The sequence below is a fragment of the Caretta caretta genome, chromosome 1, assembly GCF_965140235.1.
Source record: "Caretta caretta isolate rCarCar2 chromosome 1, rCarCar1.hap1, whole genome shotgun sequence".
Lineage (NCBI taxonomy): Eukaryota > Metazoa > Chordata > Testudines > Cheloniidae > Caretta > Caretta caretta.
The window spans coordinates 36,299,732-36,325,238 of record NC_134206.1 but is presented as its reverse complement, the minus strand read 5'-3'; the positions used below and the strand labels follow the sequence as shown (position 1 = coordinate 36,325,238).

Genomic DNA, 25,507 nt, shown 5'->3' with positions numbered 1-25,507 from the left:
AAAAAAACAGAGCCAGCTCTCTCTAGCTTTGCTTTTACTTTGGTAATCTGAACATTTAGAACTGAATTACTGAAAAGACAAGTTAGAGGCAACAAATCATCACTATAAATCAGTGTGCAGAAGAAAAACCTCACTAACAATCAACAGAAGTATCCCCGTAGCCTCTCTTCTTTTTACTCAATGCCTTCTCCATCAGCTCCTCTCCTACTTATTTAATACTATTTCACTCCTCATTTTCAACATTTCCTTTCCCCAAATATCCATTTCAACCCTCTTAACTATTCCACAATTATTCCACTATTTCTGCAATTACGTTCCCATAAGCAAATTTCAATCTCTTAAATGCAGTTACCTCCCTCTAAAAACATCTTAAGATGCAGTCATTCTTCATGATCATTAAAAAGTCACAGCATGAACTGCCTTTAAAGAGACAAAAGATCACAGAATTTTATTTTCTTTTTTTCCATTTCATGGTATATACGAATATTTTGCTTTTACTAAATATGGGGACATGGGGCTTCATCACATAAAATGACGTGCAAATTTGTTTTTAATCCCATAATTAAAAACAATATTTCATTGGTAGAAGAGATATAGTGCGAAAGTAAGCTAGGATGAAGTTTCTAAGACGTAATAATAATAAAGCTAGTGTGCAATACATATTCCTTATGTACAATAGTTTAAAATGTCTGTTTATCTGTATCTTCAATGAAACAGATTTCTCCCTTTTTACTCAATAGAAGACTCATGCCAAATATGATTTTTTTAATTCATTCCAGACACTCTGCAAGAGCCTCATATTTAACACTGCTGTAGATATTAAAAGTGATCATTTGTATACATATTCTTAAGCTCCGATTTCCTTCCTTGATAAATCATTCTGAACTTCTACAACTCAACCCTCCAGTTATTAAGGCAAGAGACCAAATAACCCAGCTTTGCATACACTGCTATTATATTAGTTTGACCTATTTTTTTAATAGATCTCCTCCAGCAAAGGTTAAATGCTAACTGAAAGTACTGAAGCATGGCAATAACTCCTAAAATAAATTAAAACTTTAATGAAGGTAGAATCAAAGTCAGAGGGAGGACAAATGCACTATTTAGAAAAAATTCTCTTTCTGACATTTCTACTAGGATCAAAGAACACCCAGAGCAAAGAAAAATTGTGATAATTGTTTTTAGAAATTCAAAAAACTCAACAGAAGTCTAACAGTGCTGGATCCCATGCCAAATGCCTTGACCACACTGCAGGTGCATCCAACCCTCTGAATTTACTTTAGGATTCTTAAAGGGATCAAAAATCCACTTTTAGCATGCTAAATATAAAGCTCTCTTTCTTTCCTTTCGTAGTAAGAATAGAAGTCAGGTATTCTTCTGTACTCTTTCTATACAAAGTTTGACCTAATTTTTATTCATTATTCAGGATACATGTAAATCTTCAAAAAAAAAAAACATCCATGTTATTGTGGTCTCACCTCAATGACAAAATCTGAAGAAAAAAAAACATTAGAAGTTAATTTAATTCTGTGTCCATTTCACTTTACTCTACATGTACAAGAGAAAGGCAAGCCTCACAATATCAGGTATTCTCAGATGACAGTTTGGTTACTGTAAGAAAAATCTCAAGGAATACTTTTAATCTCAAATTAAATTTCTACAGGCAGCAGAATTCACAAACTACAAATCCTGCTCTGGTTGGCTGACCAAACTTCAAAAACTAGCTTTTCATGAACTCTAATAAGCTTTACCAGCATAAATCAAAAATAATGAAGAAGAGGAGAAGGAAGATACAATTTTATACGACTCAAACACCTGGGTCTGGAATTAATCTAAGATTGAAGATTTCAGGAGCTAAGTAACATTTATGTGATAGCTAAGAGAAGTGGGAAGATTCTAATTAGCACAGAGAAGACCAGGAATAAAAATTGATAAATGATCTACTTCTACAATTCCATTTAACCAAATACATGGCAATACTTACAAATAAATTCACTATCACAGCAGGGAAATAAAGTTCTGAATATTTCAAATGCTAAACATGCTCTTTAATAATGTATGATTATTTTAAAAGTCTCTAAAAACTGATGTATGTGACACTCTGCCCTAGTTTATAAGCATCCCACACATTATTTAAACCAAGCTAATATTCGCTGTTGTAGAAGTTCATACCCCTTGGTTAAAAGGGCAAGTCAAGAGCCCAAGTAACTTCTTCACAGGCGTTAGTAACAATTTGAGAATCCTCATCATGCTCTAAAAATTATTTGAGATGCACTGCCTCTCATGGAATACGATCTGTATGCAATTACTTCCTTTTCTATCAGCTGATGAACAGAACTGCATGCCTTTTCTCAAATGACTGAAGAATTCACCGTAAAACAATCTTAAACAAAATAAAATGCAGTGAGTGTCCAGAATCAAGTAAGTTAGGAACATGATTTGAATCTAAGAACCTTAGGAAGTTAAACAATTGCATTCTATCAGTCTAGACTAGGTGAGTCTATTACAACCATAACCTGCTAGATCAGTAGGCAGATTAAAAAACAAACAAAAAAAACCCATAAAATGCATAAAGAAAAGATTTCCTCTATCAACACTACTGTTACATTGTTATAACACATAAATCTAAAAGGAAGGAAATGGCAATATAGAACAGCTGCAGATCAGTCTTCCGTAATCCTTTGTAACCTGCAAGTACTGGAAAATCATCACTATTCTGCATTTGCAGACCTATTTCTTTTTCTTTCATTGCACTCCCTAACAAGGCTATTTCTTTTGATAGTCTCATTTCAGAGATACTTACAATGTAGCAAGAGTAAGAAGGAGGAAAAAGGTCTATTTCGTTATTCCAGTGACTTAACAGACAAAACAGTGAAAAAGTAATACCTAAGCATATATAAGTAACATGTTAAGTGCACAACATTTCTCAAAATGCAATTTTATGATACTTTTGCACAAAGATACTATGCGAAATAAGTGATTGTACAACAACAAAATCTTATCAGGTTGGTGCAACCTGGGGATATTATACAATTAAGGGATGTTATAAAAATTGGAACACTAACTTGAATACAATGACAACCGACTGACCTCATAAAAGATTCTGTATGGCAATCACTAGAATGCAGTAATGACATAATTTATATTCAGTTAAAAGGTATACAGTTCTCAAAGAGCATCTTAACATACTCCATGTACATTGTACAGATGTATTAAACCCTCTGTCCTAGTCAGCTAAGACAATGAGACTATAGATGACCACATGTAAGACTTCAATTTCTGAGACATGATGAACCTGGAACAAGTAAAGGCAATCACAGGGCAACAGCACCACTTTGTGGAGTTTTCAATTACAACAATCCCTGAAGAGAAAGGCACATATTCATAACACAGAAGAGAGCAGTAACAACGTCTTGTGTGATGCCGATAAAAGAAAACTGTCTTTCGACAAACTGTGACTTGGAAAACTATTAGTAATGGTTCAGTGTACTGTGGCTGTAGTTTCAAGTGCCATCCTTAATACTGTTGATTTAACTATCTTCTAATGTTTTATATGTACTGTAGAAGAACTGAATTATACTGAATATGTATTGTGGGTCAGTCCACTGAAATATACTACACCACTGAGGTTAATAAATATTATTGTAGCAGGTTTCAGAGTGGAAGCGTGTTAGTCTGTATCAGCAGAAAGAAGGAGGAGTACTTCTGGCACCTTAGAGACTAAGAAATTTATCTGAGCATAAACTTTTGTGGGCTAAAGCCCACTTCATCAGATGCATGCAGTGGAAAATACAGTAGGGGTGTATATATATACACACACACAACATGAAAAAATAGGGGTTGCTATACCAACTCTTAATAAGACCAACTGATAAAGGTGGGCTATTACCAGCAGGAGAAAAAAAAATACCTTTTGTAGTGATAATCAGGATGGCTCATTTCGAACAGTTGACAAGAAGGTGTGAGTAACAGAAGGGAGAAAATTAGCATGGGGAAATAGTTTTTAGTTAGTGTAATGACTCATCCACTCCCAGTCTTTATTCAAGCCTAATTTAATGGTATCCAGTTTGCAGATTAATACCAGTTCTGCTGTTTCCATTGGAGTCTGTTTTTGAAGTTTCTTTGTTGAATAATTGCGACTTTTAGGTCTGTAACTGAGTGTCCAGGGAGGTTGAAGTGTTCTCCAACTGGTTTTTGAATGTTATCATTCTTGACATCTGATGTATGTCCATTTATTCTTTTACATAGAGACTGTCCATTTTGGCCAATGTACATGACAGAGGGGCATTGCTGGCACATGATGGCATATATCACACTGGTAGATGTGCAGGTGAATGAGCCTCTGATAGTGTGGCTGATGTGATTAGGTCTATGATGGTGTCCCTTGAATAGATGTGTGGCCAGAGTTGGCAATGGGCTTTGATGAAAGGATAGGTTCCTGGGTTAGTGTTGTTGTTGTGTGGTTACTGGTGAGTATTTGCTTCAGGTGGGGAGCTGTCTGCAAGCTAGGACTGGCCTGTCTCCCAACGTCTGTGAGAGCGAGGGATCATCCTTCAGGATAGGTTTAGTTGGGGGCTGAAGGTGACGGCTATTGGCATTCTGTTACTTTGTTGGGCCTGTTCTGTAGTAGGTGACTTCTGGGTACTCTTCCCTCATATTTTCATGTTCTCTGTATATATATCTTCCTACTGTATTTTCCACTGCATGCATCTGATGAAGTGGGCTTTAGCCCACAAAAGCTTATGCTAAAATAAATGTTAGTCTTCAAGGTGCCAAAAGTACTCCTCGTTCTTTCTGCAAATATTGTAGTTATTTATAAATGAGATTTAAAGTATTTACTGGAAAGGACTGTGATATAGCAATAACTTGTTTATTTTTAAATTAATTTGAAAATTATGTTTTCCCCTTGCAAATCCATAGTGGTAAAATATGATAAAACCAGGTAGGAACTCACATATTATACAAATTATTTCTATCAAAAGAGCTATGCTTTGTAATTTCTGTAATGTAAAATGAAAATACATTTTGTTTTTCACTTATTAAATCTTTATTATTCAGTTAAATGCTGATAACAAAGCAGGTGTTAAAGCTTTCTTCTTTTATCAGGGAGAGGCAGTGAAAAGAAATGTGTAAAGGGTATTGACAGCTCAATTATTATAGGAAGACAGATGATAAATATTTAACTCTAATGAATTTTAGAATGAAAAAGAAACAGATTTATCTCTAGTTCATCTCCCTATTAATGAAGGATTGTCCCTTACAGTACTTTGAGAACTCTATTCAATATAATTCAAACAGATCTTCCTTCACATCCCTCTGAGATTATTTCACCATCTAGAAGACCAAAGGGAAATTTAAAAAACTCTATTTTTAGAAAAGGGAAAAGAAATGGACCCACCACTTCGATATTTATAGGAGTATATTAGTAACATATGGAAAGCTGTCCACTTCTCCAATAATTCCCTAGGGTTCACACAGTGTTCCTGATTTCAAAATACCCCACAAGCCACTGCTTCATGTTATTATATTGGGAATTGAGGGACAGGTAATCAAAAGGCAGTGCAACTGCAATGATGCAATACAGCACAAGTGTGTACATGAGGCAGAAGAGGAACCAACACAGAGTGGCTAATATGGATACAATGCACTATTAGTATTGACATTGGCACTATATCACAGGTATAGCCCTTTAATGAAGGCAGACATGGAATGCATGAAAGCACATATCAGGTCCCATGAACAGCAGGAACATGGGTCAGAACATTCAGCCACAAAGCAAAAGAGCACCTCAGGCAGTTTTGAAGTGACATCCTTTGGCTCATTAAATGTAATTAAATTAAATTAAACAGGGTGTATCTGGCCTTCCATAACCAGATGAACATTCCTCACCATATATTTTTAGGGGAAGGGAGAGATGATAAATTAGGAAACTCTTCCAAAAAGGAGGTAAGAAGATGGGTTAGGGAAGAAATGAGCACAAAATCCAAAGGAGGGTGGTGATGGGGGGAAACAGATACAAGTAAAAAGGAAGATGGTAAAGGGATACTATGGAGTTTCAGCTACTCCTGCAGTTTTAAATAACAGTAATATATAATTTTATTAAACTGAGAAGCTGCTCATAAAACTTCCCCTTAAACACTGGAATACCCTCCTTATTTGAGGGCAGGAAAAATGGTGAGGATAGTCTTCGAAAAACAAAAGTGAAATTAAACCTCCGATCTTCCCTCTGGCAAAGATCTGCTGCTTTTAGAACAAAACAGTTAAATTAGTTTCATAAGACCAGTTGGGTAGAGTACAGAAATGTATTTAAAACACCATTTAATCAGTATATGTTAATCTGGCTTTTGCTCTTTTAATGTCATTTATTAAAACAATTTTCTGAAAGTCTAGGGTGTGGTTTTTAATCTTGACATTAACTGCCATCTAGATGTCTTTTTTATACTTTTACTGTTTTTACTCTGTTACATACTAGAAATGGATGTGGGAAGGCAAAAACATTGACTTCAACAATCTGCTAGTGATTCACATTGATCTTTTGCTTTGCTCTAGAATTGAGAGGCTTTGGACAATTAAACACAAGGTAGCAAACAGGGATTTTAAATGGCTGTAAACCACAGTATACACCAGTATCTACATAAAAACCAGACAGAGAAAGAGAGGAGAGAGAGCATGAATGCCTATGCCATTAAAAGGAAAATCTTTCAAAGTGCCAAGCAATAAATCGTGCCTGCTTTACAGAACTGTGTTAAAATCAGCAGAGGACAGAATGCCCCCACCTGCACAGCTCCTTCTAAGGCTATGTCTACACTAGAGACCTTACAGCGGCACAGCTGTACTGATGCAGCTGTGCCGCTGTATCATCTCCTGTGTAGCCCTCTATGCCAGTGGGAGAGCACTCTCCTGTTGACATCATTAAATCACCCCGAATGAGTGGCAGTAGTTATGTCAGTGAGAGAGCATCTCCTGCCAACAGAACGCTGTCCACACTGGCGCATCTGTTGGTGTAACTTATGTTGCTTGGGGTGTGGCTTTTTTCACACCCCTGAGCAACGTAAATTTTACCAACAAAAGTGCTAGTGTAGCCATAGCCTTCATGGATACATATAATCTGTCAGCTTCCCCGTGTACAAAGAAAAGGGGCCAACTAATGTTGTTTGCAGCGCAAACTAGCCCTGTGAGGAAGGTGTATGAGTGGGGCCTTGTCCCCTGCCTTTTGAAACAGAAAGGCTTTTTAAAAGGCGTGGCAAGGTGCTGCCTATCCACCTTATCTCTCAGGAGGCAATATATCTTTCCAAGGCATAATGCCTCCAATTACTGCTATTGAGGTACTGTACCTTCTCCTCCCCTTGACAGTCTGGGTCTTGAGAGACTGAACCCAGCCCCAAACAAGGACTTAGCTGCATGCAAATACAGGGTTAGAACCCTGATATTGCCAGACCTTATTTAAAGTTTCTGTATATCAAGGCCAGACCCCTGTCAAACCCCAAACTGACCATCGTAATAAATTGTTTCTCCAATCTCAGTGCATATTTACAAATATTACTTAAAACAATTAATAAATTATTTATGCATAGATGGTGTGATTCTCACAAAATATTTTCGCATACATAAACACAGATTCCAATGCCAAAAGATCCAACCTGATCTCCTGTATGACACAGGTCATGGAATTATTTTGGGGAAGCTTTCAGAGCATATATTTCAGAAAAACATTCAATCTGATTTAAAAATTGCCTGTGGTGGAGAATCTACCATGACGCTTGATGAACTGTTCCAATGGTTAATTACCCTCACTGTTAAAAATATACACCTAATTTCCAGTCTGAATTTGTATAGCTCCACTGGATCATGTTTTACTTTTCTATGTAGACCTTCTCCTTGTTAAGCTAAATAGATTGAGCTCCTCGAGTCTATCAATGCTAGGCAGGTTTTCTAATCCTTTAAGCATTCTTGGGGCTCTTCTCTTAACTCTACTTTATCAACATCCTTTTTGAATTGTGAACTGGACACAGTATTCCAGCAGCAGCAGCACCTCTGTCAAATATAGAGGTAAAATAACTTCTCTACTCCTACTCAAGATTCCCCTGTTTATGCATCTAAGGATTACATTAGCCTTTTTGTCCACAGTGTCTCACCAACACCCCAGCCCCCAATCTTTTTCAAAGGCACCACTTTCCAGGATACAGTCCTCCATGGTGTAAGTATGGCCTGAATTCTTTGTTCCTACACACACACTTAGCCATATTGTTTGCTTGCATCCAATTTAACAAGATATCCAGATCACGGTAAATTAGTGACCTGTCCTCTACTATTTATCACGCCCCCATTTTTTTATCATCTGCAAACTGGATCACTGATGATTTTATGTCTTCTTCTGGGCCATTGATAAAAATGTTAAATAGGGTAGGGCCAAGAACTGATCCCTGCAGGATCCTACCAGATGACGATACCCTATCGTTTTGAGTCCTATCAATTACCCAGTTTTTAATTCATTTAATATATGCCAAATTAATTTTATACCATTCTAGTTTTTTAATCAAAATGTTATGCAATACCAAATGCCTTACACAAATCTGAGACTATTACCTCTGCACTGTTGTGTTTTTCAACCAAACTTATAATCTTATAAAAAAAGATATCATTAGTTTGACAAAAATCTATGTTCCATAAAAATCTTGTAATTCTTTATTAATCAAGTCCTGTATGAGCCGCTCCATTATCTTGCCTAGGATCGATGTCAGACTGACATGACTATAATTACACAGGTCATCCCATTTACTCTTATTTAAATACTGGCACATCATTAGCTTTCTTACACCCTTCTGGAACTTCCACAGTGTTCCAAACCTTTTTTAAAAGAGCTGATTTTTAATCTCTTGGATGGAAGTTATCTAGAAACGCTGATTTAAAGATATCTAACTTTAGTAACCTCTGTTTAACATCCACCTGAGACACTACTGGAATGGAGAGAGCGTTATCATATGATGAGACTAAGTAGTCTGTTCCTCTTCCAAATACAGAACAGGAATACTTATTGAAAACTTCAGCATATTCTACATTATTATTGCTGGTTCTACCATTTCCATCTAGTGATGGACTAATACCAATGTTAAGATTCTTTTTTCCTAATATACTTTTTCTTTTTTTTAAATCTCTCTCGTTGTTCTTAACTCTGCTGGCCATAGATTTCTCCTTGAATCCCTCTGTTTCACTTATCAATTTTCTGCAGTGTCTAAGTTCCAATTTATATTCATTACTATCAACTTCCCCTTTCATTTGTTATATATTATTTTTCACCTGCCTTCATTTCCCTTCTAGAGTTGCTCTTTTCTTAAAAAAAGAGCAACAAAACCCACCCCAAACAATACAGCCTTCTTCCTCCATTGTGGCTTTTTGGGCATCTAGTAAAGTGTTCTTAAGCAATTCCCAATCATCATTCACATTTTTCTGATTAAATACTTCCTCCCAGATGATTTGGCTCATAATTGTTTTCAGCTTTATGAAACTGGCCCTTTTAAAGCACCAAGCACCTGTGGGTGAGAGAATATATGCTTTACTGGTCTGAACTTTATTCTGTTAACATATTATAAACGTGATCATGTCATGATCACTTGTACCTAAGTTACCATTATTTTTTATTTCTTGTGACACAGAATACTGGACAAACTGAAAATTGTGGAGAAACTGCAGAAAAAAAACTTTCTTCACAAGAAATGATACAACATGTCCATAGTTTCAGACCATTTTTGTTATGCTTCTAAATTTTCTGAAGCAGCTTTTAGTACAGTGGGAATAAATGCCAGGAAAACAAGTTGCTGATGTAAATTCCAGTATCTCTCTCCTTTAATCCAGTCATGTTTAAAGCTGAGATATCTTTATGAAGTGCTCTTCATAAAATTGCATGGTTTTTTGGAATGCATTGAGACAGTTTCCTTTTACAGTGTTTTGTCCTGCATTTCATTAATCTACAACCCAGTTATCTTTCAGATGTATGCCAATGAATGAGCTAACTGGAAGCTTCTATGAGGCTTAGTATTTTAAAAATCTTTTAGGGTCCAATCCTGCAATGAGGTTTCTGCAGATGCCTGCCCCTATTGATTTCATTGCAGGATCAAGGCCTTACTGATCCATGGTTGTATTTCAAACTTGGAAAGATAAACAGAAAGATCCACAGTCAGAAATGCAACAAAAAAGCGCAATATATACTTCAGAGACTTCACAGCAATAAATAAGCAAATAAATCAATGGTTTTAAAAAAAATCAAAAGTGCTGGCTAACTCTCTCTATTTCAACAACACTAAATTGCAAGGACTTCGGTTAACTTTTATGGAAACCTTAAAATATTCAATAGTTAGACTCTCTAAAATTTGCTTTGGTTACAGTAATACGTTACCTGGCAAATTAGTCTTCATTATATCAATGCCAACTTGAAGCTCAGGCTCAGCTGCAAGAACTGCATAATCCCCTTGATGAGAGATATTAAAATTGAAACTGGGATGGCTACCGAGTATGTCGTTCACCAGGAAGGGTTTTCCTTTAGATGTCCTTTGCAAATGTATTTCATTCCAAGGTATACACAGTTTTTCTGCAATTAATTTTCTTATCAGCAGACGACCAGCCTATGAAATAAAAAAAAGTTTAAAATGATGCACACGGAACCATTGTGCCATGTACAAAGAACAATTTATAACTGCTGAAATACCAACTAGTTTACTTACTTGGCAAATAGGGCTAAGTTATACTTTGTACTTAAAGAAACTTGCTATTTACAAAAACTATAGCATGAGATAAATAAAAAAGCTAAGTTTCAGAGTAACAGCCGTGTTAGTCTGTATTCGCAAAAAGAAAAGGAGTACTTGTGGCACCTTAGAGACTAACCAATTTATCTGAGCATGAGCTTTCGTGAGCTACAGCTCACTTCATCGGATGCAAGCTTCATCATCCGACGAAGTGAGCTGTAGCTCACGAAAGCTCATGCTCAAATAAATTGGTTAGTCTCTAAGGTGCCACAAGTACTCCTTTTCTTTTTATAAAAAAGCTAAAATATTCACCAGCTCAGATACATTTTACACATGCATTTATTTGTGATGTATCAATAATTTATGCAGCACAGTACAACGCAATCCCCCTTCTAAAGATTCATATTATCTGAAATAGAATTTCCCTCCTTTCACCAGCTCATCACCTTTCTGCTGAGGATGTTTCATTCCCCCACCCGCAATAGTGAATATTTCTTTGCATTTATTTAAAACTCTCTCTCTCAGCTTTCCTATTAATGTTACTTTTGTTAAAAATCATTTAAAAGCTAAATGGAGGGCTTGTGGAAGTAGAACAGTTAAAAATTATCATTAATAAAACAATTAGTTATAATTTAGATTACTCAAATTATTGATATAAAGCTTGAACTTCACCTTTGCAGAGTTTTAAAAGATACACAGTTCATATTCTTACATAGTATGCTTCCTAGTTATACAACCTCACATTTTTGCTGGTTTTTATTTCATGAAATAAAGTTATAAAACAAGAAGAGGTTGAGAGAATTCTTTCACAATCCCTTGTGACCTGTTTTCTGTGGATATTCCACAGACAGAACTCCTCTCCCCGCTATAACTAATACCAGTAAGACAACAGCGACTGGTCATGGTTTGGTGTATTTGATTCCTCAAACTGCCTCCAAAAAAGATGTGCCTTGCAGCATACACTGAAGGTCAAAAGTTGGGCTACTCTGGATTACGGGAGGGCGAAGGAAAGAGATACCCCTGAACTAGAGATCACCCTGCCAGCAGTCCCTTTTCTTTTACAGCAAAGCCCAGCCTGCAGCTGCCTCCACGACTTCAGCTGATTTAAACTATGGCAGCATGTCATGGTGAGACAAGCAGTATCTCAGGTATGAAGGACCTATGCCAGTTACGTGGATACTGCACCTGGGACTGAGACTCCCAGCCCAGGACCACAGTCTTGTGCTATCTGGGCTTGTAAGCCTTGGACTAGCATGCTAAAAAACAGCTGTGTATATGTTGCCTTCAGATTAAGTCTGGGTCTCTCAAGCCCAGGGAGGGGGGCTGCTACTGCAAGTCTATAGACCAGGATTGGGAGGTTTGCCCCTAAATGCAGGTCCAGTACGGACATGCCCGTCGAGCTTTATAAATTAACACGAACACTTTGAACTCCTCTCAGAAAGCCAGTGTCGGGCCTGGAGCGCTGGCTACGGCTGCTGGCAGCGGGACACTCCGGCTGCCCTGCCGCAGGTTCAGCTGGAGGAAAAGCCAGGTTTTGCCGTATCTTCCAGCAGACGGGGGCAGGGACCTTGTGTTTTACACAGGCAAAGCACCGTGCATGTGCAGGGCTCTTAATAACCATAAGAGGCACTCGGCTCAAGACCTGGCGCTGCGTTAAATACACGACCCGCGTTTCCTCCTGCCCTCGTAACTCCCTCGTTACACGCGGCTCCCCCCCGTCGCTATCGCCATAAAGCGCGGCAGCCTCCTCTACCATGGCAGCCTTGGCATCCCGGGCAAAGGCGAACTGGCGGACGCGGTCCTTCTCCTCGGGCTGCACCAGGCGGGCGGCCAGCAGCCACTCATCCCGGCGCGGGGCCCAGGCGGCGCAGGGGAAGGCCCAGCGCACGCTGCCCATAAGGAATCGCTGGGCGGAGGCCACCGGCCCCGAGCCACCGGCTGAGGGGAGCGAGCCCCAGCTCTCGGGAGCCCGCCGGCCTCCAGGCTGCTCCGCGGGCGGGTCCGGGAGCGCGCCTGGCCACTAGGGGAATGTCACGGTCTCCTCGAAAACCCCGGGGCAAAATCCTCTTAGCCCTGCCGGGGGGGGGGGGAACCCAACCTCCCACTCGGGGGCCGGTGTGAGCCCCCCGAATGAAGGGGGGCAGGAGCCCTGGGCGGGCGGAGGCGCCAGGGTCAGTGGCTCGACGTCTTAGCCCCGCCCTTCGGCACGTGGACGTCAACGGCTCCCGCCTACAGATCACGAAGCGCGCTCCCGTGCGACTCGGGGCCGTGCGCAGTGCGCGTTCCTGGTACTGGGGAAAAATTCAACAGGGCGCGCGCCTTCCCACCCTGGGACCAGCGCCGGCGCGCGCAGCTCCCTTTCTCAGCGAGTTTCCAGAACACATCATCCACCGGCGACCGTGTAAGTGACGGGACGATGAACCAATCACCAGCCCACTAGGGATGGTGGCTGCTCCGTGATGGGGCGGGAGAGGAGGAAAGACGGGAGGGCGGGGTTACTTCTGAGGACAACGCGAGAAGCCACTCCGAGCACAGGGATCGAGGGACTGACAGCCGGCTGAGCCAATCAGCGTGCAGCGGCTGCATAAGTGGATCGGCAAGACAGGCCGCAGCGTTGCTGCTCTTGGCTGCAGGTGGGTGTCTACGCGTTAGTGAGAAGGAGGCGCGAAAATGGGGCAACGGGTCTCTGAAAGGTCAGCGGCTGCGGGTGGGCGCTGGGGGCGACCCCTTCTAGCGGGTTGGCTCCTGTGGTGAGCCCCGGTCAGCCCCCGTCTGCCCGTAGTGTCAGAATTTACCTCCCCTCAGAATGAGCGCCGTGTTGTTACTGAGCATGCGCGAGCTCTGGGAACATGCGCAGTGGCAACTGCTGAAGCCCGCCCGGCTTTGCTGTCAGAATCGGCTCGCTGAGCGAGTGGCCGCGAAAGCGGGGGTGACCGGGGGAAAGGCGCGGCTGGGACGGGGGCTCCGCAGCGCTCGCGGTGCAGGCTGTCTGCTTTGTAGTCGCAACTAACCAGTTACTCCCGAGGGCGTTCTGTGCCAAATGATATACAACTCTGAAAAATTCTGCCTATTTTATTTGTCAAATAAATGTGGCAGCTCCAGCATGGCATTGGGGCGCATAGGCCACTGTGGGCACGGAGATGGGGGATCACTGTGCAGCTCCCCCCGGGGACGTGGGCTCTGCAGTGAGACTGCACCCAAGCCTGGCACGACGCAAGGACAGGGCCTGTCCCCTCTGTGGCAGGGGCACCAGGTGGGGACAGGCAGGATCGTAGGTGTGGGTTGAGAGGGTTCTGTGTGGGGCAATCTGGGTGTGGGTGGCTTGGGGGGGGGGGGATCCAGATGCACAGCGGCTTGTTGTGGGGTTCTGGTTGCAACCATAATGGGAGTCTCCAGAGGGTCCAGGTGAAGGTGGGTGGGGCTCGGTGGGGGGTCTGGGTGTGTGGGGGGATAGAGCTCAGCAGGGGGGTCTGCGTGTGGTAGGCTCAGTGGGGGGTCCAGGTGGTGTGGTGGGGTGGGAAACCAGGTGCAGCTGTTTGGGGCATGATGGGGTGGGATCTGGGTGCGGATGGCTCAGCGGGGTGGTCCAGGTGCAGGGGGAGTAGACTCAGCAAGGGGGGGTTCTGAGTTCGGCGGGCGAGGTTCAGTAAGAGGATCTGGGTACGAGGGGGTCTGGATACATGGGGGTTGGGCCGATGGGGGAGCAGCTCCCTCTACAGTGATGCCTTCCCCTGCAACTGAGGAGCAATGGGTGCAGGAAGCATGGGGGTGGGGAACAGTTTGAAGAGCTTCCTGCAGCCAGGGGAGAAATCTGGGGGTAGGTGTGACCCGGCTCCGGATGCCATGCAGGGGAAGAGAAAGTCCCATCCTGCCCAGCCGGGACTAGGAGCTGAGCCCAGCGCAGGGGAGGAACCACCAGCCAGGTCTTTCCCAGTCCTGCCCCCTACCCCACAGTGATTTACCACTCTACCAGCTGCCCTGGGTACCCGAAACATACTGCTGGGGAGGGTCGTATGACCGCTTTTGTGGTTTCCCTTTGCTTCCCTGTTAGAAAGTCATTCTACTGCAGGGGAAGCAGAGAAATCTGCAGGGGACGTAAATTCTGTGCATGCGCAGTGGTGCCGAATTCCTCCAGGAATACCCAGTGCCTAGGAGATCCCCCAATGCCTCCCACGCTGTCCTCAAGCACAGGTGCGTGGCCAGGACAGGGAAGGGGATGAGACACGGTGCTGTTGAAACATGGGCCAGGGGGAGGCACAAGCACAACTACTGGGGATGTCGTCCCTAGTCTGCCCACTCCACCCTCACACTCCACTTTTGTGCAAGTGTAGAGAGTCCCTCCCCCTCACCCACACCATCTCACACTGTAATGCTTCACTCCACCAGTTTTTCCTGATGAATAAGGATATGATTCTGTCACGGAAGTCACTGATTCTGGGACTTTCCGGGACTACTTCTGTGGCGGGGCTGGAGCAGCTGTCAGCCCCGGTGCTGCTGGAATAGTGGCCACGCTGTCCGGCAATCAGCCCTGACCACCAAACATCTTACCAGTGGTCAGCCCAGAGCCACCGAACAGCTGACTGGGGGCCAGGAGGAGCAGCAGTGGGGCTGGAGCAGCTGCAAACCCCAGCAGTGCTCTGTTTGTCCCCTGCCCTGGGTGTTCTTTGTAAAAGTCAGAGATGGATCATGGGCTTCTGTGAATTTTTGTTTGTTGCCTGTGACCTGTCTCTGACTTCTACTAAAAATATCCATGACAGAATCTTAACCTTACTGATGGATAATCCCAGAGCTGCTTCCTCCCCCCAGTGGCTGCTATTGCAGGATCCATCCTGCTGAGAGAGCAGAAAAGCAGTGTTCGTCAAGCCCAGTGCCAGCATTGGTCTTGTGGGAGGGAGGTACCTGTGAAAAGAGATGATGAATGACTGCACCTTTTGTTACTGTCTCAAGATCATTTTTCTTTGTTTAAAATGAATGAATTTAATAGTTCTGATAGGGTCCAGATTGACAGCTCCAGAAACTGAAGTCCATTGGCAACAAACTGCTCCATTGGTGTGTTTCAACTCTGGCCTTCACAATCTATCTCTGGAGGTGAAAGTGTGTTTCATTTCCCATGATCATTTTTTCCCCACTCAAGATCTCTAGCAGAGTGTCTTCACTGCACTTTTGTTCACTACACTAAAACTTTTGTTGCTCAGAAGTGTGAAAAAACACCCCGCTGAACAACAAAAGTTTTAATGACAAAAAGTCCTTGTGTGCACAGCACCTCATTGGCGGGAGATGCTCTCCCGGCGACAAAGCTACCGCCCCTCGTTCAGGATGGTTTCATTTTGTTGACAGGAGAGCTCTCTTGTGATGAAGAGCGGCTATAGAGCTTGCTTTACAATGGCACGGCTGCAGTGGTTCATCCGCACCATTGTAAGGCGCGCAGTGTAGACATACACTAAGGCCTTGGCTACACTACACCGTTTTGTCAGCAAAAGGCAGCTTTTGTTGACAAAATATTGGAGGTGTACACACTACAATGCTCCTTCCTCCGGCAAAACTCTCATGCTTTGCTGACAAAATAAAACCACCTAAGAGGCATAGAGCATTTTTCAGCAAAGTTAGATCGACAAAGTGTCAGTGTAGACACTGCGCTTGGTTTTGTTGCTGTTAATAGCTTCTAAGAGGTGTCCCACAATGCCCATCTTAACTGCTCTGGACAGCAGTTTGAAATCTGCTGCTGTGCATCCAGATACACAGACATTTGCCCCCTCCCCTTTAAAGGCCTGGGAAATTTTGAAATTCCACTTCCTGTTTGCTGGGTGTATAGAGCTCATATTGCATCTTCCCAGTGGACCATGGGTGGCTCCATACAGCAAACACTCTCCCTCTTGGAGCACAGCTGAGTTGTATGATCTGCTGACACTGTGGGGAGAGGAGGCTGGGCAGCCCTAGCTCCACTCCATAGGAACTTAGATACCTACTGGCAGATTTTTCGTGATTTGTTGGATAAGGACTATGAACAGGACGTGGTGCAGTGTTGTGCGAAGATAAAGGAACTGAAGTAGGCATACCAGAAAGCAAGGGGGGCAAACTGTCATTCTGGTGCTGTGCTAAAGACCTGCCGCTTCTGTAAGGAGCTGGATGGACGCCATCCGTGTTGGCGACCCCCACCTCCACTTGCAAGAGCCCCCTGGATACTTCGGCAGTATTGGGGGTGGCAGATAGTGGACCTAACCCTAAGGACAAAGTGATGGATGAGGAGGTCAAGTTGGAGGACAATGTAGAGCACACGGCAGGGTCGTCCGGTGGCATGGTGAGTCAGGACCTCTTTTCCACTCTGGAGGGGTCTAGACAGCCCCAACAGTCCATCTCTGGCGCACGTGATGCAGAAGAGGAGAGCCCTGGTAAGTAATCTTTTTGAGTTGATGCTGCTCAGTTATGTGAGGTGGAGCTGTGCTTTGCTCTGTATGTTGTAGCAGTGGGTGAAGGAATACAAATGTGCAAGACTAGCTGTGTTTGAGTGCGCTCCACATTCTCTTCTGAGGCTAAGAAGTGTAGTGGAACAATGTGTTAATGCACTGTTAAAACCAAGATTTCACTGGAATCCTCCAGAGAGATCTCTAGGAAAATTTCCTGGTGGTACTCGCCAATCTTCTGCCAAAGGTTCCTTGGCAGAGCTGCTTTGTTCCTTCCCGCATTGTAGGAAGCTTTTCCTTGCCACTTGGCAATCACTTGTAAACAGACCAAAGCGGCACGCAGATGAGCAGCATAGGCACCGTGTCTGAAGCCGTATGCATGCAGTAGATGCACCCTTGCATCCTTGCTCACCCTCAGGAGTGAGATATCGGCTTCAATGACCCTCCCACCTGTGGAAAATGGTGGTAGAGTTTACAATATTGTCCCTAATCGCCTGCACTGATCCACTTAATAAAACACCTAGACGATTTGCCTTATCTTGAATGCCGAACCCCCACCCAGGCTGAACTTGCTATGTTTCAGGTGTTTGCTGAGATGTGTGCTTACCAAGGGACAGTGAGAAAGTGATTGATATGTAACAAGAAATGTATTTTACTATAATGATTGAATACCCTGCATGAACCAACAATCATGCTTCTGTGTATTGTTTCTTGTACTTTTGCAGATGTGGCCTTCAGGGGAACTCCCTACACACCAGTGGAGCGCCTCTGCCAGATAAAGAAGCGACCAAGGCAAAGCAAAGAGGACATGTTCCGAGAGGCACTCCAATCCTTAGAGAGCAAAAAAAAGAACGCAGGGAATGGAGAGAGACCATCAAGGAGAAATTTAAAATAAAAAGGCAGGATAGAAAGGAGAGTGAGGAGCACATTCTAAAGGACCAGGAGCAGATGATAAAAGTAATGGAGGTGCAAACAGATGCTGAAGTCCCTAATTACTCTCCAGGCTGAAGAGATGCATGCTTGTCCCTCCTGCAGCTGATATGGAACCACTTTCCATGCCCTCCCCAAACTCCTCCTACACATTCTTTGCAATCACCTGGCCTGCCGCGGTACCCCTTTCACTCCATCTTTTTGACAGCTTCCAAAATGATAGCTGGCTACACTTCCCTTCACGATTATCTCCCTTTATACCAAGCCTTGTGTGTGTGTTGTTAATTGTTATTTAATAAAAACAGTTTCTGAAAGTTTCTGTCTCCCTCACACAGTGGTTGTGGCTGTAATTAATGCTCCCTCACACAGTGGTTGTGTAATTAATGGCTCCCTCACACAGTGGTTGTGGCTGTAATTAATGCACAGTGGCAATTTGATCATTTGCTGACTACAAATCATGGTTAGGAATCATCAAAATTTTCATGCAAGGTGGCAAGTTAACAAAGCATGGCAGAGTGCCATATAGAAAGGCACTTTACTGATGCTCATTGTCAGAATGTTGGCTCAAAGCCTCCCTAATTCAAATTTCCCCCCAGTATGCCCCTCTAATAGCCTTGGTATCTGGCTGTTCAAATTCAGAAGCCAAGTGATCTGCCTCCGTTCTTCATCCCGGGGGAAACTTTTCACCCTTAGTCTCACAAATATTATGGAGCATGCAGCAGGTTGCTATGACCATGGGAATGTTTTCCTCATTTAAGTCTAACCTGCCATAAAGGCAGTGCCAGTGCACTTTTAATCTGCCAAAGGCACATGCTGCATCTGCTCAACCTATTGTTGAAGTACTCCTTGCTGCTGTCCAGGTTTCCCATGCCATGAGAGTAAGGGGTATGCTGGGTCTCTCAGGAGCACTCTGGGAATTTCAACATCCCCCACTTGGAATCTTCTGGTCTGGAAAGAAAGGCCCTGCTTGCAGCTTTCTGTACAGGCTAGTGTTCCTGAAGATGTGTGCATCATGCATCTTCCCGGACCACCCTGCGTTAATGTCAGTGAAACACCCACGGTGATCCACAAACGCCTGCAATACTATAGAGAAGTACCCCTTTTTATTGATATACTCAGTCACAAGATGGTCCAGGCCCAAAATTGGAATATGCATGCCATATATCGCCCCTCCGCAGTTAGGAAATCCCGTTGCAGCAAAGCCATCCACTATTTCATGCACATTGCCAAGAGTCACGGTCCTTTGTAGCAGGATGCAATTAATGCCCCTGCACACTTGCATTAATGCTGCCCCAACAGTGGACTAATATAATCACGTTAGGATATGCAATTAAAGATCATTGCTTGCAGAGAGGAAATCTTCCATCTCTGCAACACCCCCAGGAATCAATGCAATTTCAGTGCTTCATACTGGTACCATGCTGTTTTCTTCAGGCAGTTCTAAATAACCAAAAGCTTTAAAGCGTGTCTATTTTCCTTCTGTCTAATACTAAATCTAACATGTAATATTGATAAATGCCATTTTGTGAATTCAAATATCTCAGAATGTCACCAATATAGGTTTTGTTACCTGAAAAAAAATGATTGTCAGAATATTAATTGCTGTAAAGTTCAGTTATTTATGAAGAGATGATGGGGACGTTTGCTGTTTTTTTACATATAAGTAACTGAGCTCACACCAAGGTAAAGCAATTTTTAATACTTGGCACAAAACAAGGAAATCAGTCTTCTAAAAAACTTACATTTTGAAAAAATGACTTAATATTTTTAGTTTAGAGAAATATCCTGTAAAATTGTAGTAACAGTCTGTTTTTAGTGTCAGATTTTAAAGTGTTGGAGTCCCATAGAGTGACTTATGGGTTTCTATAAAACTACGTCTAGCAGCAGCAAACGCAGTTATGCTTTAATGAGATAATAAATATATTTAAATAATCTTTGTTTTACTTTGCAATGATATTTGATATTAAAATAGGAGGACCAAGAAGAAGAGAAAATTAAAATTCTCCCTATCCCACATAAAGTGTAGATATTTCTCTAAATTCCCAGCAGATTTCTTTCACAGAATCACAGAATATCAGGGTTGGAAGGGACCTCAGGAGGTCATCTAGTCCAATCGCCTGCTCAAAACAGGACCAATCCCCAGTTTTTGCCCCAGATCCCTAAATGGGGCCCCCTCAAGGATTGAGCTCACAACCCTGGGTTTAAGCAGGCCAATGCTCAAACCACTAAGCTATCCCTCCCCCCCAAAAAGATTTATGCCAATGTAATGCCGACAGACCCCAGTCGTTGGCGGGCAGGATCAAACCTGAGACCTCTGGAGCTTAGTGCATGAGCCTCTAGAGCATGAGCTAAAAGCCAACCAATTAATTGGTGGCATCTCTTTTCCCCTAAGATATAGAAAACTGTAAGTTATCTGCATGACAGGTTGTGACCCTGGGGATGAAGTTTGGGAGCCGTTGGAACCGCTGTGCCCCCTAACTATTCAGCTGGGTTGGCCTTTCTCACACTGCTCTCTGCTGGTGACCCAGCCAGCCTCTCCAGGCCTTATCATCACCCAACATGACAGTAGGTGGCGCCACATACCCAACTGAGTTATCTGAGTGCTTTACCTAAGCCACTCATGGACAAACTGGAGGCCCCTACCCAACTTCCCAGCTCTGAACCCTGACTGGAATATAAACCCAGAATTATACCAACTTGCGCTGCACAGAGATTTGTACAATGCAAGTGTAGTAATTAATTCGCTCCCCCCCCCCCCATGTGGGAAATATGTGCAACAGCCTTTCCTTTACCAGGTTGAGATTTTTCCAACCACTTCACTTAAAACACACTGGTTAAGATAAAATATAAAACAAGTTTATTAACTACAGAAAGATAGATTTTAAGTGATTATAAGTGATAACATAAAAACAGCCAAACCAAAGATCCATCTAAGACCAGTATCCTGTCTTCCGACAGTAGCCAATGCCAGGTGCCCCAGAGGGAATGAACAGAACAGGTAATCATCAAGTTATAACAAACAGATCAAAGCCTAGGAAATTAAACAAAAACGCAAACAAAGCCTAATATACTAGATAGATAGGATTTGAATTAGCACTAACTCACCCTGACTGATGATACAAGTAGTCCACCAAGTTCCCATTCACAGGCTAGAAATGCCTTTAGCCTGGGACCAGCACTCCCCCCAGTTCAGTTATTGTTCCTCAGGTGTTTCCAGTGTTCTCTTGCATGGCGAGTGAGGTCAAGAGATAATGTCATGCCCCATCTTTTATAGTCTCTCCATATGGCGGGAACCCTTACCTCCAAGCTAAGTTCCCAGCCCAGTTTGTGGAAAAATACAGGTATGAAAATAGAATTCAGTGTCATGTGATCTGGTCACATGCTTTGCTGAGTCGTAGCAGCTGTTATCCATAGACTGTCTGAAGTGTTCCCAGAAAGGCTCACCAGGTGGGGGATAAGCTTCTCCTATGGCCTATTGTTTCCCTTAATGGCCCATTACCTTGAATAGGCCCTTCACAATCAGCTGTCCAGACTGAAAGCATCTTGCCTAGTGGGTGTCACCCAGGTGTAACCACATTTGAAATACAGATACATCGCCAATATTCATAACTCCTGATATGAAAATGATACACGCATACAAATAGGATAATCATATTCAGCAAATCATAACTTTTCCAATGACACCTCACATGACACATTTTGTACAAGGTGCATCATAATTATAATTACATTATAATCATACCACTATGATGAATATAGGGTGCAGAGTGCCACAATCAGCCTTTAAGAATACTTTTTTATTAAACTAATATCTGGTAGGAAGGGTCCCCCAGATTGGTGGAAAGCTCAGTGACAGAGGAAGTGTCTTTGTGAATAAATTTTGTTTCTCTTAGTGAAGTTATCCACCCTTGTGGAGCAGACAGCTGCTGGGAACTCTCAAGCAGTAAAGTGATTTTTTTTTCACCAACCAGGAAAGAGAGAATACATTCTAGGCTATAATATTATCTGGGGTAAAGGAAAAGATGGTTCCTTCGGGGTTATTTGTTTGTAGTATATTATAGGGTAAAGGCGGTCTAAGGATATGTCTACACTACAATTAGACACCCATGGCTGTCCCATGCCAGCTGACTCAGGCTCACAGAGCCTAGGCTAAGGGGCTGTTTAATTGCAGTGTAGATGTTCGGGCTTAAACTGGAGCCTAGGCTCTAGGACCCTGTGAGATGGGAGGCTCCCAGAGCTCAGACTACAGCCTGAGCCTGAAATGTCTACTCTACACCCCTTAGTCTCAGTCCCATGAATCTGAGTCAGCTGGCATGGGAAAGCTGCAGGTGTCTAATAGTAATGTAGACCTACCCTAAAGAGCCCAACCTTTGAAAGCTGTATGTGTGAAAGACAACACTGAGTTACAGATTGTTTGTTTGTATTTTGGAAGTGCTTAGGATGGCTCAATTAAGATCAAGGCCCCGTTGTACTAAGCACCGTACAAACAGAATAAGAAACATTTTCTATCCCCAAAAAATTCATTCTAAAGTTCTGTTCATTTCCACTGTTGTAGTAGACCTTGTGGAATGGATCACATTGCTCTTAGCAGGTTTCAGAGGAACAGCCGTGTTAGTCTGTATTCGCAAAAAGAAAAGGAGTACTTGTGGCACCTTAGAGACTAACCAATTTATTTGAGCATGAGCTTTCGTGAGCTACAGCTCACTTCATCAGATCTGATGAAGTGAGCTGTAGCTCACGAAAGCTCATGCTCAAATAAATTGGTTAGTCTCTAAGGTGCCACAAGTACTCCTTTTCTTATTGCTCTTAGCAGGAGGCTTGATGGAGGAATTGTAACTTTAATGCATTTCTATTGTGATCTATCTGGAGATGGTTGTCTTGGATGCCTTTCAACCTTTTTCTGACTCCTGTATAAGTCTGTGTCTGTCTTTCATCATATTCAAGTTTTGTTAATGTAAAATCTAAAGGCCTGTCCCTATCCAGGATATGAAGTTGATATTCAAATTAGTATTTTGGCCTGCACACAGAAAAAACATGAAAAAACTGATTTAAGTAGAACTGTGTTCCTCGTATTTATAAAATCAGGAGAACATCTGAGTGATTGTCTGCAAAGTGATGTGATGAAATATAGAAAATAAAGTTTCTTTCACAAAGAGCTCCCAAACCACTGACTCTTGCAGCTGTTGTGATTCCGCTTAGAAAAGAGCACTTGAGTGTCAGCAAAAAAAAGGGTACTTTTAAGGCAGCGGTGGGCAACCTGTGGCCCACCGCTTTCCGCAGCTCCCTTTGTCTGGGAACAGTGAACCCTGGTCACTGGGAGCTGAGGGGGAGTGTGCCTACAGATGGTCAACATCAGCAAAATGTCTCACGGCCTGCAATCAGATTACTTTGGTGGGCCGCATGCAGCCCATGGGCCTCAGCTTGCCCACCGCTGTTATAAGGGCTGAAATGGTGGCTTAATCATTGCTTGTAAAACCGTATTTGAATTCCATTTTTTCCTCTGATCTTTGATCAGTGGACACGGATTGGGTGCAGTTAAAAATTTTCTTTTACCTTTTGTTAGTAGAAAAGATACTACTAGTTTGAGTTCCAGAGTAACAGCCGTGTTAGTCTGTATTCGCAAAAAGAAAAGGAGTACTTGTGGCACCTTAGAGACTAACCAATTTATTTGAGCATAAGCTTTCGTGAGCTACAGCTCACTTCATCGAAAGCTTATGCTCAAATAAATTGGTTAGTCTCTAAGGTGCCACAAGTACTCCTTTTCTTTTTTTACTAGTTTGAGTGTATATTCCCTTTCCTTGCTGCTGGTTCCAGTGGTATTCTCATTATATTTTACCTATTGGTGAAAGAAAACAGTAGCTGAGAGTCTGCCTTAAAGTATGTGTGGGTGTAATAGGAGGCTAATTCCTTTATGCAGAGGGAGAAAGGATCCTAATGTGAATGCCTGAACTCTGAAAGAACTTTGATAAAGTTTTTTGTCAAAAGGAATGCTACCCTTGCTTTTAAGGAACATAACCAGGCAACCTCAGAGATGTATTTTATATCAGGCTAAACAAGTCTTCCAAATTTGCTTGCATGGTTTTCTACATTTGAATGGGAAGTCTGTCATTTCACTGGAATAGCTGCATCCCTGAAGATTTAGTTTTTCAGATGGCAGGCTGTCAATCTCAGCCTCTAACAATCTGGATATCCAGAGCCATAGCATACAAAAAGTGCCTCTATGGCTTGTGGACATTGGGGTCTCTGAGTTATCAGAATAAATAGTGGTCTTGTTCTTCTATATTTTCCAATTAACCCAGGCTTAGAATGGAAAGGAATGCATACATGAGGTTGTCTAACCATGGGAAGGAGAAGATGCCTTCTTCCAAGTGCAAGGGTGACAATGCTGGGAGCAAGATCAGTGGATCTCTTCTGTTCCAGGAGCCACAGAGATCTATTTGTGGTTGGAGGCACCTGACTGACTGTAGATAAAAATATAGATTGGTCCAACTCCTCCTCTTCTGTGGCAGACATCTTCTGTTGAGAAGACTGCTGGGTGGCTTAGCTTGGATGTATGACCTTGATGGATAGCCCTTGCACCCAAAATATTCAGAATTGTTGTGGGTTCCGGGTTTAGTCTGGAATATTTTATTCCACTGTGGCAATTTAGGTGGGCTATTATCTGTTGTCATTTTCAGTCAACATTGTGGAGGTCTCCTGCAGAATCTTGAAAGAAAAAATCTATAGCATTAAGCTTTAAACAGGAGGTCTGATTCTCATTTAGGCCTGGGGTACACCTAGCCCCCACTGTAGATGCAGCTAGATTGATGAAAGAATTCTTCTGCCTCTTGGAAAGATGGATTACCTAAATCCGTGGAAAAAGCCCTTCTGTTGATGTAGCAAGCTTCTATACTATAGCAGCACAGCAGCTGTGCCACTGTAGTGTAGACATACCCTTGCACTAAGGCCACCTTGCACTTCTCTGGCAGCATAAAGAGGCCTTTAAGTAGGTATAAATATAATTTAACCATTTACACTGCCAGAGTGGGGTAAAATGGTCTTATTGCATGAGAATCAAGCCCAGGGTGTGTTAAGGGCACTGGGCTTGAATGTTAGGGCTTTCACCAGTAAGAACTTGTCTACACAGAGGTTGCACTGATTTAAGTTAAATTAATTTAACCAATGCAAACCACTATATGTATGGTACTTATGTTACTTTCGAACTGCTGATAGCTGTTTAGTTTGCAACTTTAAATTTTACAGGTGCAAGCTAAACCAATATGAACCCGATTTAAATAGACTAAGCAAGTCCACACACAAAGTTTCACCAGTTTAACTAAGTTGGTTTAAAAACATGTCTGTGATTAAATCAGTGCAACTTGGTGTGTAGGTCAGGCCTTTGTCATTCAAGTCGTTGCATATCTGTATTCCTTCATCTTTTAGGCTATGCCTATGCTT

General features: G+C 42.6%; 2 protein-coding genes across 4 annotated transcripts in view; one reads left to right on the top strand and one right to left on the bottom strand.

Annotated features, from left to right (window-relative positions):
- Window positions 1-12,898, bottom strand: part of AASDHPPT (aminoadipate-semialdehyde dehydrogenase-phosphopantetheinyl transferase) — a 64,449-nt gene extending 51,551 nt beyond the window's left edge. The window contains exons 1-2 of the mRNA XM_048844370.2: window positions 12,493-12,898; window positions 10,394-10,619 (exon numbers count right to left, since the gene is read on the bottom strand). Coding sequence (XP_048700327.1) covers window positions 10,394-10,619; window positions 12,493-12,636 — 370 coding nt within the window. The 5' untranslated portion in view covers window positions 12,637-12,898. The remainder of the gene's footprint in view (window positions 1-10,393; window positions 10,620-12,492) is intronic.
- A 140-nt stretch (window positions 12,899-13,038) lies between these two features.
- Window positions 13,039-25,507, top strand: part of KBTBD3 (kelch repeat and BTB domain containing 3) — a 32,043-nt gene continuing 19,574 nt past the window's right edge. The window contains exons 1-2 of one of the 3 annotated variants that reach the window (XR_007355791.2): window positions 13,039-13,372; window positions 17,866-18,385. The gene's annotated coding sequence lies outside the window, so the exon portion shown is untranslated. Of the gene's footprint in view, window positions 13,433-17,865; window positions 18,386-25,507 lie in introns of those variants that run through there. The other 2 variants (XR_012667757.1, XM_048844332.2) reach the window with 2 other exon arrangements.